The 13,773-nt window shown below is 33.6% G+C and overlaps 2 protein-coding genes across 3 annotated transcripts; both read right to left on the bottom strand.

Moving 5' to 3' along the window:
• Positions 1-255: 255 nt before the first annotated feature.
• LOC128669723 (uncharacterized protein) lies at positions 256-6,376 on the bottom strand. The gene is made up of 6 exons (XM_053744776.1): positions 5,717-6,376; positions 5,129-5,329; positions 4,672-4,826; positions 4,369-4,506; positions 3,738-3,866; positions 256-1,645 (listed from the first exon to the last, which is right to left on the bottom strand). Exons 1-6 carry the CDS (start codon positions 6,149-6,151, stop codon positions 1,534-1,536), a joined length of 1,170 nt encoding a protein of 389 aa, XP_053600751.1. The 5' UTR covers positions 6,152-6,376; the 3' UTR covers positions 256-1,533.
• Positions 6,377-7,480: 1,104 nt separating this feature from the next.
• On the bottom strand, positions 7,481-10,599 carry LOC128669725 (uncharacterized protein). Of its 2 annotated transcripts, none has more exons than XM_053744781.1 (5): positions 10,543-10,599; positions 10,022-10,248; positions 8,964-9,209; positions 7,900-8,119; positions 7,481-7,713 (listed from the first exon to the last, which is right to left on the bottom strand). In XM_053744781.1, exons 1-5 carry the CDS (start codon positions 10,582-10,584, stop codon positions 7,531-7,533), a joined length of 918 nt encoding a protein of 305 aa, XP_053600756.1. In that variant the 5' UTR covers positions 10,585-10,599; the 3' UTR covers positions 7,481-7,530. The 2 variants fall into 2 exon arrangements, with proteins under 2 accessions (XP_053600756.1, XP_053600757.1); XM_053744782.2 differs by having other exon boundaries at positions 10,410-10,592.
• Between the last annotated feature and the right edge of the window lie 3,174 nt (positions 10,600-13,773).

Below are 13,773 nucleotides of genomic sequence, written 5' to 3'. Positions count from 1 at the left end.
CTACTTTTTTATTATCGACATACATGTAGAGTACGCTGTATGTCAATATTGCCGCATTGCCGGCCTGCATTAATATTTATGACGCGGTAGTAGCGGCGAATATGCAATGAATTTGGGTAGGCTTTTTCTTGAAGTTTCATTTGCATGTAAGCACGTTAAGGAAAGAGCAAACAAGATTTCCATTCCACGCGCCCAAGACATGGACATTCTAAATGAAATCAATTGGGGGGTTGTTAGGCCAATAAAACAATCTCAGGTGTTTTATAATTTATTCTTTTTTTTTTTGTTCTTAAATAGTACCATTTATTTTTGGTGCTTTTCTGGCGTATTTTCAGAACACGATTTCATACTTTTCATTAATGACGAATGAATTAATGCAAGAACAGTTCAATAAATTGATTGCTTCATCTTGACCTCGATAATATTTATAAAAACTGTGTCAGTTTCACTACAATTACAAAAAAGATGCACATGAAACATCGAATATTAAAACTATATAAACAGATTTGTAAGAAAAAATAACATTTTGTCAAAATTATATTTTGATCAAACAATAAATCAACATCCTAATTAAATGACAATGTATTTCTCAAAAGAAGTAATAAGGCAGATCTACTGTGATGTGCCCAAATTTAAATCTTTCATACGAGGACATTCATCATTCCATATTACATGCATTCTCATCACAATATTTATCAAACAACTCCTAAACATCTATTTTTGTTATTAATTTTATTCTACATTTTTTTTTTATTTCATGAAGATAAAAAGAAAAAACAAACTGACGTGATATCACCAGGTTGGTTTTCGCCACATTCATAAAACATTTCTATTATAAATTCATAGCAAATATTTGTACCCAAAAGCTGTGGCTAATATTGTAGCAAAATTGAAAATAAGTTGTGGTGAATATTTTAAGTCCTTTACATATTTACATCAAAGTAATAGGAATATGAGCTTGATTTTCTAAAGTAAATAAAATGAAGTGTCTATCTGTAGTAATTCAACAATAGGAAAATCCTTCCGTTGCCATCTATCTCTATCACGATACATACACACACACTCATACTTAAATCACTCTACACAAGTTTGGACTAACGATTTGAAAAGAAAAGCTATGACGATTACATCACCTTGTATCTCGAACAATTAAGGCCCGATTCACCACTGTCTGATAAAGTATTATACTTTAATCTGACAGATAAAACAAACTGCTAGATAAATATGCATGATATGATTGGCTAATTAGCCTTATCCAATACTTGTGAAACACAATTTCCAACACTGTCTGTTCGATATGTTACATAAAGACTTATCATCAGATACTTACAGAAAGTGGTGAAACAGGGGCTATACAACACCAAGGGGTATTGTTTAGCAAAAACCTCTTTTTAGGTTTGATGCAGAGTGAACTATTCATCCATATCCAGGCAGTTACAATATTTTTTTATTTAACAAATGTCAACTACTTACAAAGAGTTATGTAGATGTAATGAATCAATTTAAAACAAAATTATCTAACAATATAACAATTTAGAAGTTTACTTGAGGTCGATAATGTTTCTGGAACTTATTGTTTTTCAATGAAAGCTTCATTTGCCATTTTGCTTGCACCCTCTTCATGAAGTGGATGTCTCGTGCTTTCCTGTAATTAATTATATTTGCTGTTACTATTGATAATCAACATTATTAATCAACACTTACGGCACATATTTGTCTGTCAGAAGTATGTTCTTAACCTCCTGAGTTCCAAGCATATATTTTTTTAAATTCTTGTTTGATACTTTGAAAGTATGTTCATTGGGTGATATTATATATCGGAAAATTATAGAAAAAAATATTTTTTTGGTGAAAACGGATTTTCACTATGTTCTATATAAAGGACATCAGATAATTATCATAACGAGCTTTGTATAGGACATATAATGAAAATATTCTATAACAATTTTAATTTCAAATTAAGAAAAACATAACAAAGATATATCCATCATTTAGTAATAATTTAATATATTATCAAACTGAAAATCAACAAAAAATATATTTTTACCACTATTCATAAATTAGACCAAAGAACGTTCAATAAAAAAATGAGATCAACATTACAATCTTCACATTATCATAATATATTATGTATTTATATACATCAAATATTAGCCTAATAGGAACATAATTAGTAGAAATATTAGGAACATAACTAATAGAATTTGTTCGAGATCAATAAATTGAAAATCTTTAGCTCTTAACATACAATTTTAAAAAAATGTTAACAGTAATTAACATAGATTTACTTATATCTCAAAAGCTATCGTTAAAAAACTGCACAAATGTACGGTACAAAAATAATTAAAAAGTAAATATTTAATAATTTTCATGAAAATTGGAAAAACAATTTCGATTTGGGGTGAAACATAATTAAATACCGCATTTTTTTCAGTAAACAGTAGTTTTTTTTACAGCAGCCACTGTTTCTGCAGCGCCATTGTTTTGGGCCATAATCTGGCAAACGAAAAGCACCTTTGGTACGCTTGTTCTTAGTAGGAACTGGTTGAATTAAATTGTAAAGAATTATTTAACCTATCGTGGTTATACCTATTTCAGAATTATTTTGCCTATTTCTTATTGCAATTTGTCATGTAGATAAGGTTTGCGGCCTGACGTGCGACCACGAGATTTTCCTCTGGCTCGTCCTCTTGGTCTTGCATGTGCGGAAGATAATAAGTCAAGTCATTTGAATAATCCGAAAACGCTGGTGAAGCTGTTGGAGCAGTAAATGTACTGGTATCATCATTTGAGCTACTGGAGTCACTATTTTGACGATCTTGCCTTTTTTCATTTAAATTTGGTGGCAGAAACTCAGGATCTCCAACTGAATCGTCTCCAAAATAGTCAAACTCGGATTCATTTAAAATGTTATCAATTTCTTGGTCCGATAAATCTTTAAAAAAAAAGAAAAGCTCTTACATCCTACATACAGGACATTGGAAGACAGAATCTGAAAATATAAGTATAGTTCCGATGTACTTCGCAGTGGACATAAAAAAATATATCAAGGTCACAAGCGCATTCCAAGTTATTAATAAAAAATAATCTAGTATTTTATTTCATTGAAACACAAATATGTCTTTTTTAGTAAAATATTGCATAAGTAATTCAGCCTTGCAATGGATGAAAGAGGATTTACTTACCCTGGCGCAGCCGCACATCAACAGGTCTATTTTCTAAAGCCATTTTAAAAAAAGTGACAGATGGCATTTTGACGTTTCTATTTTTTTATAGATTTAAAAGATTGCCATAACTCGTTGAATAAAAAAGTATAGAGCTACTAGTGCTAAAAAAAGTGTAATATTTTTTTATTTTTAACGTTCTATGAAAAGAACACATGTACTCAGGAGGTTAAAGTATACCAGATTGATGCCGACTATACTATCGCTGAACTCAGACCCATGTATAGCCGGCATGATGATCTTTATGACATGGTAATAAAGTCGAATTGATATATATCTATACAATAAGAATTAGAAACTAGGAACCAAAGCCCCTAAAGCTTTTGTTGTTCTGAAAACTAACATATATGAGTTAGTAGTTACATAGAATAACTATGACTTAACATTTGTATTATTAATTATCATCATCATTTTCAGACTACATCTACCCACTGCTGGGTGAAAAAGGGTAACATAGGTATGTCTCCCTTTTTTATATATCTTATGTCAAATATAAAAATACTCGAAACTCACTTTGCCGCAGCTGCTTGTTCTTTCGGCGCCCAACCCAGTGCTTTATATACTCCTAGGAGTCGATGTAGCTTACGGTCAGATTTCGTCACTAAAGCTTGGCTATTCTGTGATAAATTCTGTTTGTAATATCTGGAAAATAACAAATTTATTTTTGGAAAATGTCTTTAAAAATAAAATGTTGAAAGATTTTCTTACATTCCTGATTCAGTGTTTATTTGTAATTAGCTGTTGCCTGCAGCTCCGCCCGCGGCAAAATGTATCAGGTGCGTTTGTCACACAAACTTTCATTGAATTCTCTGAGAGTACAAATATGAAAAAATCAGGTATATTTCAAATCAGGTCTCTGTTCAGTTCTAAACCAAAAACGATGGCCGCCCTAATGATGCACTATAAGTCGTCCCTTAACAGAAATTTATGAGATTGTATGACCTGTAAAGTGACTTGTATGGAAGTAGATCTCTTTCTCTCTCTTACCCTCTACTCTTTACATCTGCTAGTATAAGCAATATAATTTTATTACAACTTACATACACTTACAAGCTAACCCAATTAAATTGATATTATAATTCAATTCTGAAGTGAATACCACTATATCACACCCACATATATCACAAGTTTTAATGACACATACTTCATAAGTGACCGATGACCAACAATGACGCCCGACGGGAGCACCAGTTGAAAGTCGTCACCTTCCAATGCTGCTGGCCCTTCCACTTCTTCGTCCACCTCCATTCCCTCCTCAGCTTTATTGTCAGGATATGAAGGGCTGGAAATAAAAGTATTTTTACACTAGCGATAAGGCCTTTCTTTCTATGTATTATTCAAAATTGTACATCTTGTTTTTTGTGCAATAAAGTGTACTCACACTCAGTTACAAATACAAATCTTTGTTATTCCTAAAGATAATAAACACAAGAATACAATTGCTAACCTGTAGTCATAATAATCTGAATATTCTGCTAAAGCTAGTCCTTCATGCAGCATCTTACAATGGCCTTTGTCCACCATATGAGCCCGGGCAGCTTCCATAGAGTAGAAAGTCTTGCCTGTGTCATTGCACCAAAGACACATGTATCCTTGAGAAATCTGTAACATTACCAAATATTCAAGGCTGCCAGCCTGATGTGAACTCTTTTTGGGAATGCTATTGTTGCCTATCAGCTATTAAGGCCATGGCCATGCCCTTTAGTACACCTCGTATGACATCCACAGGAGATTGGTCCAATTCTAAGACTGGACCACATGTCTCACACAATACATAATTACAAACTATATGTACATAAATATCAAACAAATTTTGTGGTAATACATTATATTTAATAACCACCACACAAAATGAGTAAGGGATAAAATGAAATAAATATTACATTAAGAAAAAAAAAACACACCTTTTCCCCTAAATACAGGAGGAGACCTTTAACATCAACACAGTACTCAACATCAGGAATGAAAAATGAATGTGCCACGGACATATGCTTCAAGTTCTTGACCATATTTTTGCTGTGGTGGGAACAGAACAAGCAGTCACGAGGCTTTATAAGAGAGTCACTGCCTTTGATTCTACATTCTTCCCACTCATCAGAGTCCAACTGAAAAAAAATACAGTTAAAATGATGAAGTAAGTAGGTAAGTTACAAACAATACAAATGTCATACATATTTCAGGATAAAAAGTATTATACAACACTAATATAGAAGTAGTCCTTATATATTATATTTATATTTAATCTTCGGAATGACTCAGAGTGGTTCCAAAGATCCAAATCAAATGTACAATAAAAATAAATTAAGCATAAATTGATTGTATGTTGAATTAAAAAGATTTTGCATAAAATAGTCTAGAGTAAATATATACACTGAATGCATATTCACAGGATATTACAGCTTACATCCTGCAGAAACATACACATTAAACATGCAAATTTACATTATTGTGGCAATAATTATGCAATAATTAAAGGTGAAATCATAGCTAACCTCTTCGATTTCAGAATCCGTTTCAACATCCTCATCTCCAGAATCATCTGGGTTTATAACAACAAACTTTCCAGGCTGATTGGAGGGTTGACCAGCTTCCACTTTCACAAAGCTATCCGTATCACTATGCTCTTCAGTCTCATATTTTTCTTGAGCCAACTTGTGCTTCTTGCTATTTAAATGATTATTGTATGCATTTCTTGTATTGAACAATTTCGAACAATACTTACAATACTGTGATTCGTCAAAAGTAACATTCTCCTGTTCCTTATGCTCCTTCAATCGAAGTTCAAATTCCTCCAGTGAAACGGGCGGGATAGAAGCTACTTTCCTTTTCAAGTTGTATCTATGCCAATCCAACTTATAATGTTCTCGTTGCAGTTCAGGTGTTTTAAATATCACCTGGCAAGTGATACACGTGAAGGTGTCGGGCATTATTGAAGTTGAGAGAACACTTCCTATTATCACAGACTAATGAACACAATAATTAAAATCAATAATGCTAAACAAAGTGGTAGATGAGCTATTATATCAAACTAAGACTGCACGCTATATTATTTAAACAGGTTTGTTGTTATAAATCTTGTAAATTGAATGTGTCTGGTTGCAAAGTAGTAACTTACTACGACTCAAGGAAACTGAAAAGCACGATTATAGAGCATGTTCGTTCGTTTCGTTTGGGTTGGATGGAACAATTTTATCGCACGTCACAATGTCAATTGTCAATGTCTATCAGTCATAATGACTGATTTATATGGATCCAGCTAATGGTGAGCTATTGAGCCAGTGACACAGGATCCAGTAGCAGTAGAATATTTTATAGATTTTTTTACATTAAATATCGTCCAATCCAGTCTCCGACTGCCAGTGCCACTGGCACGGAGTGCGCGCGAGCGGGGTAGATCACGGAAAATTAAACCCATGTGTATTTCATTATTCCGTAGAGTCCTGAGAGATCCTCACCTTACCTTCAATGTAATGTTTCAATATCTGTGATCCTCAGATAAATTGTCTGTGGGTAGGTCACTGTATCTACCTAACTACTAATCTCCAATGTAATGTTTTTATATCTGTGCTACTAATTCTATTCCATGACTACATCGAAAAATAGAAACGTGCTCTATTCCGATATAAATAAAACTAGCAGCCCGTCCCAACTTAACTCGGGTAAAAACACTAATTTCCATCAAGATGCACTAATGTTACCTAGTAATATGGTCTCATACCAGTATTTGGCGAAATTTTTATGGATGTTAATTGTTTTGTTTTTTAACTTATGGAAGTATAAAATAACTTATAAGGATTAATATGGATTATGGCGGCCACACACTGACCTGAAATAATACAAGATTGTTTCAAGTCAGTGTGGCCACACTGACCGGAAACAATCTTGTATTGTTGGGTGGGGTGGCCACCCCACCGTTGCTTTTTTAAATAGTGGCAACTTTGTCCATTATCAATGTATAAAACTTTTTGAAATCCTTGTACAAAGGTACCCTAGATTTCTTAGTGTGAAATTCACAGATATAAGAACAGTTCTTATATCAGTGGTGAAATTGAATTCCTTCCTTCAGAACTAACTGAGGCTATCTACAAATAGTAGAAAACGGATTTTTGATGAACTATATATTTTTTCCACAGCAATACAAAATCGAATGATCGCGATGGCGGTTGATAAACACCCCAGTGTTGCGTGCCAAGTGGACACAGCTCGCTCATTAATTTTCTTCATATAGACTAAGGTTTAAGAGTGAAACCAAAATATATAAAAAGAAATAAACTTTATTTACAGATACCAATAATGTATGCTCTTTCTAAGCTTTGAGGATCTTTGCATGAAAGTCAAAATGTTCTCCAATGTATGTAGAAATATAGTAGTAAGAATGGTCATAATCCTCTCTCAAATTGAGTATTACTGGGACACCAACAGACCGACAAGCTGCAACCAGATTTTCTGGAAGAAGCTGCTTTTCAATATAAAACTTATCTCCAGCACCCTGAAAAAATATATAAAAGCATAAAATACATCATGAAATTATACTGTTTTATTAGAGAATCATGAAATTATACTGTTTTATTTTGCTGTAATAAGATGAAGAGTTAAATACAAATTAGGATCTAGGCCACCATTTATTAAAAACAAAAGGCAGATAAGATCATGATGTGGGAAAAATTGAAGTTACCTGATCAATTAGCAAAGTAAGTGGAGGTCCATCATATTTCTTAACAAGTTCAGTAGCGTCCCATTCAGCCCATTGGTTCTTGTCCTCACCAAGGTACCCAGAAAAAGCTTTCTTACCCCATGGGCATGCACTTGGATTGCATATTGGGGCAAAGGCACTCACTGATTTGTAAAGACCAGGGTTTCGTAATGTTGATACAAGAGCTCCATGTCCACCCATACTGAAAACATTAATTTGTAACATTTTATTCAAAGACAATATTAATATTATAAAGAGAAAAGACTTGTATTTTTATTTGTAATGGATAAAGTCAAAAACTACTAGGCCGATTTTGATGAAATTTAGCACAGAGATAGATGAAACAACTTTTTTATTATGGTTTAACCCGAGCGAAGCCGGGACATACCTAGTTGTATTATAAATTTATTTTCAGAATGGTGTCAGTAAGCTAGAAGCTACAGGATGCTCTCTCTCTAAATTCTTCTGGCATGATGATGATGATGCTAATGCTGGATAGATCAATTTATTTCTCCATATTTCTAATTTCATTCTCAGCAATGCTTCTATTTCGTAAGAAGCATGCTTCTATTTCGTAAGAAGCATTGCTGAGAAGCATTGCTGCTAGTAGTTTTTAGCTTTTTGGGAAAAATATGAGTTATTATAGTATAAATTTAACGTGAAAGTCTTTGTAAAGACATTAAGACTGACAAAGTGCATGCATGAATTGCCAAAGGAGCTAATCTAATTTTCCATTTGGGGTTACTTATATAAACCTAGTATAAAATGCTAGTTGGGACGATAAACGGCAACCTTAAGCAGCTTATTTGACATGGGAATTTGAATTAAACCCATTATCTCTTATGTGATAAGATATTACTTAAACAATTTAATCAATTGGTTTAATTGCACTTTGACCTTCAAGATAAATATGCTAGTATACATTTATGGGATTTTTTCCATTTATTTCATATACCTACTACAAAGATAAAATAATGTTATGCAATAAATTTCTCAAAGTAAAGTGTAGGTTGTTAGTTATTTAAAAAAATAGAAATAAGAGTTACCTGTGCCCCATAATACCAATACGTCCAGGGTCTACAATATTGCCAAAAGCATTCAGTATTACTTCATACAACTCTTTATTGACATAGCTACCCATTCTGTAATTCTCTGACCATGGTTTCTTGGTAGCATCTAAGTAAAATCCAGCTGAAACACCAAAATCCCAGGACTCATCATCACCATCTATTTTCACACCTCTTGGGGATGTGTCAGGTCCCACAACAACTATGCCATGCTCTGCTGCATATCTGAAAATAAGTTCAATTGAGGGCTACAAACAGTAGTATAAATACTATTAATATCATTAAACTAATATAACTGAAATAAATTGAATTTTTATTGAATTAAAATTGAATTTATTGAATTAAAACATAAATCAACAAGTTAAGACCACAATAATATTTATTATCAATTTTGATTCACACTTTTTTTAAATCCCAGCTAAAATTATATGTGAATGATTTATATTTTGCATAATAGTTTAGATAGTAGCATAAATGCATGAGCTGGAGGTATGTTTTCAATCCTGTAAAGAGTTAGATTCACGCACCAAGAGTTACAAAAAGAATTAAAGAAAATATTTTTTTGTTCAATACCAGGCTCAAACCTCCTTTATCAAATATAATTCCATGCCCTAAACACCTGGGTCAGCGAAAACTTGTGACGAAATTTGAAATGGGATTATAGAATTTTTGAGTTGAAAATTTTAAATGGTAATTACCATTTACCATTGTTAAACTAGCTATGAATTACATAATTTTGAATTTTACTCTTAATCTACATTGTTTATATTGCTAATTTCATGCCAAATTTCTTGATTCTAAGTCAACAGGAAGTACCTTGTAGGTTTTGAGTTTCCTGTGAAATTGCAAAATGGTCAAATCCTCTAAGGGTTCTTATATTTAGATGTACGGAAATCTAAAAATAAACTTACCTGGCTTAATTTGCAGAACACATAGCTCAAGAATATTTAGGATATTATATTAATTATTAATTTCTTGAATAGAATTAACTGAATGCTACTGAGTGACAGTAGAGAATAATAAAATGCTTGACTCACCTTTGAAATCCAGATTTAGTTACAAAGTTTTGTTCAGTGCATGTGAGACCAGAGAGATAGAATACAACTGGCAGCTTCACATCTCCACCGTCTGCCTGAGGTGGCAGATAAATTGAGAAATTCATCTTGCATCCAAGTTCTGTTGATGCATGAGAATACACCTTCTGGTAACCCCCAAAGATTTTATTTGAAGAAACTAATTCCAAAGTTTCCATGATTTTATTTTTCTGAAAAGATGACAGTAAAATAAAAATAGATTGGAGTATTGTGAAACTAATGTGCGGGCGGTGGCCAGGCAACTGTGACAATCACAGACAAGAGACTATTCAAAATGTGAACACTTTTAACTAAATATTTGCACGAGTTCCATAAAAACAAAAGTACATACCCGGTAATATGATGTTGAAAATGCCGACTTCAATAGTAGATAGATTGTAATGTAAATTGTAGTATATCGATAAATTATTCTTGTTAAGTACCTATCTACATGTAGACTGTACCACCACCATCCAGGTACCTACCACAAAACTGCAAAAAAAAAATCGCCGGGCGCCCAAGGTCATTGTCAAACGAAGTTTAGTGAAGTTTGCTGCCCACTCGATAGTCAACTATCGACGATATTGATGACGATTTGACTATCAAATGTATTCCTGCAATATTGTCATTATCGATTTTGCATAGTATATCTAATATTGCATTAGGTAATATTGAAAAGCAATACTAACAATACTCGAATTGTCATCATGGTTCGATACTATCGACAATATTGCAACTAACCAATAGATGGTCCATACCATCTATTGGTTAGTTGCAAGTCAAACTAGTTTTTCGCTAGTCAAACTATCGATAATTCGGCAACGCTAGTGAAGTCATATGAATGAATGATCATTGATCATACGATAATGACGACAACTCACAACCATCTAGTAAAATAAAATATGACATTAAAGAAAAAATAGAACTTCGAATACCTACTTACCTGCTTAAATAACTAGTTGTTCGCCGCGAACTTAGTCCTCGCGAACACAATTTTTACTAAATTGTCAATATTTCAAAAATGATGTAACCGATTTTGATGCCCCACGAACTTAAAAATTCTATTCACAGATCATACATACCTTTTAAATTTCATCAAAATCAGACCAACAACGGTTCGAAAGTTATCGCGTTACAAATATACACGCATACATACAAAAAAATATTTTTGCCCCAAGTTTTATGACCAAAAATACCTTCTACGCAATCGTGGTGCGAGTTTAAAGGAGGAATTAAAGGATTTAGTGGATTATCTAGAAAGTAATAACACTATTTTAGGCTTTGTTCTTAGGTTATGTTGTCATAAACTGATATACCTAAACTTGATTTTGACTGAAGATCTTACCTGTATAAAGTCCATATTTTAATAAGTTTTCACGTGTGAAGTGATCCTCGAAAATTTTACAGCGTGAGGCGTAACCCCTAGTTTTCGAAGATTTTTATATTATGGAAAACGATTTTTCCCAATATATCGGCACCCGAATATACTACATTGTTGTATATTTTCACAAACGAATGCTTACATGATAAAAGGATTAATAAAGTACTTTAAAATAAACGTTTTAATCGACATAGCAAAAGGCGGCAAAGCTTTTGTGTACCTGACGTACAGTACTGTACTCTGGCGGAATAAATGTGCAGTCATCATCATCATCAGCCTACCCTAATCCCACTTTATGTGGGGTTGGTACAGCGTGTCAGTCTCCTCTACTTCTCCCTATCTGATGTTAACCGATCTGTTACTTCCTTTTTAGCCATATCCTGCCTAATGAATTCAAAACACCTCTTCTTCGACCTGCCCCTACTTCTTTTCCCATTCAATTTCAAATGCATAACCAACAACATTATTTTCCTCCCTTCTCATAATGTGACCATACCATTGAAGCCTATTACTTTCCAATTTTCCTATTATAGGTGCTACCTTGAGACTTTTTCTCACATATTCGTTCCTTATCCATCTTTGTCACTCCACACATCCATCGAAGCATCCTCATCTCCGCAACATGAAGTCGCCTTTCATCCGTCACCTTGGTGGCCCAACATTCCGAACCATACAAAACAACAGGTCTGATCACCGTCTTGTAGATCTTGCCCTTAAGTTGGAGTGGCATTCGAGAGTCACAGATGACCCCTGTGATCTGCCGCCACTTCATCCAACCCGCCTAATTCTGCTTTTCACATCGCGGTCTATATTTCCCTCGTTTTGGAATAAATGTGCAGTAATACTCTCTATTCCATGATGTAACCGTGGAATTAGTAGGATTTAGTGAGTACTTCCTAAATCCATGGATGTAACACGACGGAATTGTGTTTGGACCTGTCTAAATGACGTTTGTATGCAGCGATGTTGATATTTATATCGACCGGGTTATAAATAATTCCCAAGAGGAACAAATTTTTTTACACATACCTACATACAATTTTTCAGGCCGGGTCTTCACTTATGCACTTTATCTTCGAGTTCAAACATGGAATTACATTCTTTCGGAACAGGTGTCGTATAAAATATATTTATAGACTAGTTAAAAGAACATTACATAATAGGTATGTAAAATTGCCTACACTCATAAACTATTCGATATAATACCTAGTTATTATATATCTAGTATTATATAGAAAAGGTTTTGTATAGATTGCCGTTTACATACGCACATACATAAAGATCAACATACGCACCAAAACTCTTATCTCTCTATCTGTCGGTCAAGAAAAAAATTAATAATTTATAAAAACATACACACAAACATTCTATCTGACAATACACAATATTTTTTATATTTTAATAACATCATCAAATAAACTATACAAAAAGTATTTTTCATCGATATCGATAAAATTATTCAATGTCTTTTTTTAAGTGTCATGGCTTCGTCGTTCGCCAAAACGATGATTTTGTCAAATATAAACAACAAACCTAATTGAATATACTGTATACACTGACTTTTCTACTGTATATACACTGTATTTTCATTCAAAATAAAGGTCTCAAGGTCGGTGAAGTAGTCTCTTGGACTCGATATTTTTCCGTAATCGATACTACAAAACATTAAATCGATTTTTAAATAATTAAATTTAATGGAAAACAATGAAGATAAAATAGAAAAATACTTATGAATGAAAAGTTACACCATCTTCTGCGAGACTGGACGTATTTGTCCTCTTTTTACAAGAAGAAAGGCGTCCCAGCCGTGTTTCGTGGGATGAATGGGAATTATATTGATAAATGGGAAATGGGAATGGGAAGGGATAGCTAAAAAATCAGTTCCGTGTCAGGCGCATCTGGATCGTCAGTGTTCCGGAGCTCGCTGTGAGGCACGACGATCTGATCTGACAGTGCTATCCGTTTTTTTAAGTAAGAAGGTACAAAATGAACACCGAAAGGTTGATAGAACTTGTTCGACAGTAATAATATACTTTACGATCTATACTATTGCAATAATTGCTAATTCTTCTTCGTTAAATAAAGACTTCGTGTTGTATGCGTATCAGCTAAAGAAACAGATTACACTGACACCGATTTCCCTGATATGTGTGAATGCGGGTGACGGATGGCACGTCCCTGACGGGAGTACTGATAACTCGGAACACGGATAGCCCTGAAACACAAAATGGCATTTATGTCGGAGCACTTTAGACGTCCTTTCGATGTTTTACGATGCACGTAAAAAAAACGACGTAAAGACGATTACATACGAGACGCATACAAAACGAAGTAT

This window comes from Plodia interpunctella, chromosome 5 (assembly GCF_027563975.2).
Source record: "Plodia interpunctella isolate USDA-ARS_2022_Savannah chromosome 5, ilPloInte3.2, whole genome shotgun sequence".
Classification (NCBI taxonomy): domain Eukaryota; kingdom Metazoa; phylum Arthropoda; class Insecta; order Lepidoptera; family Pyralidae; genus Plodia; species Plodia interpunctella.
This window is presented reverse-complemented; position numbering and strand designations above follow the sequence as displayed.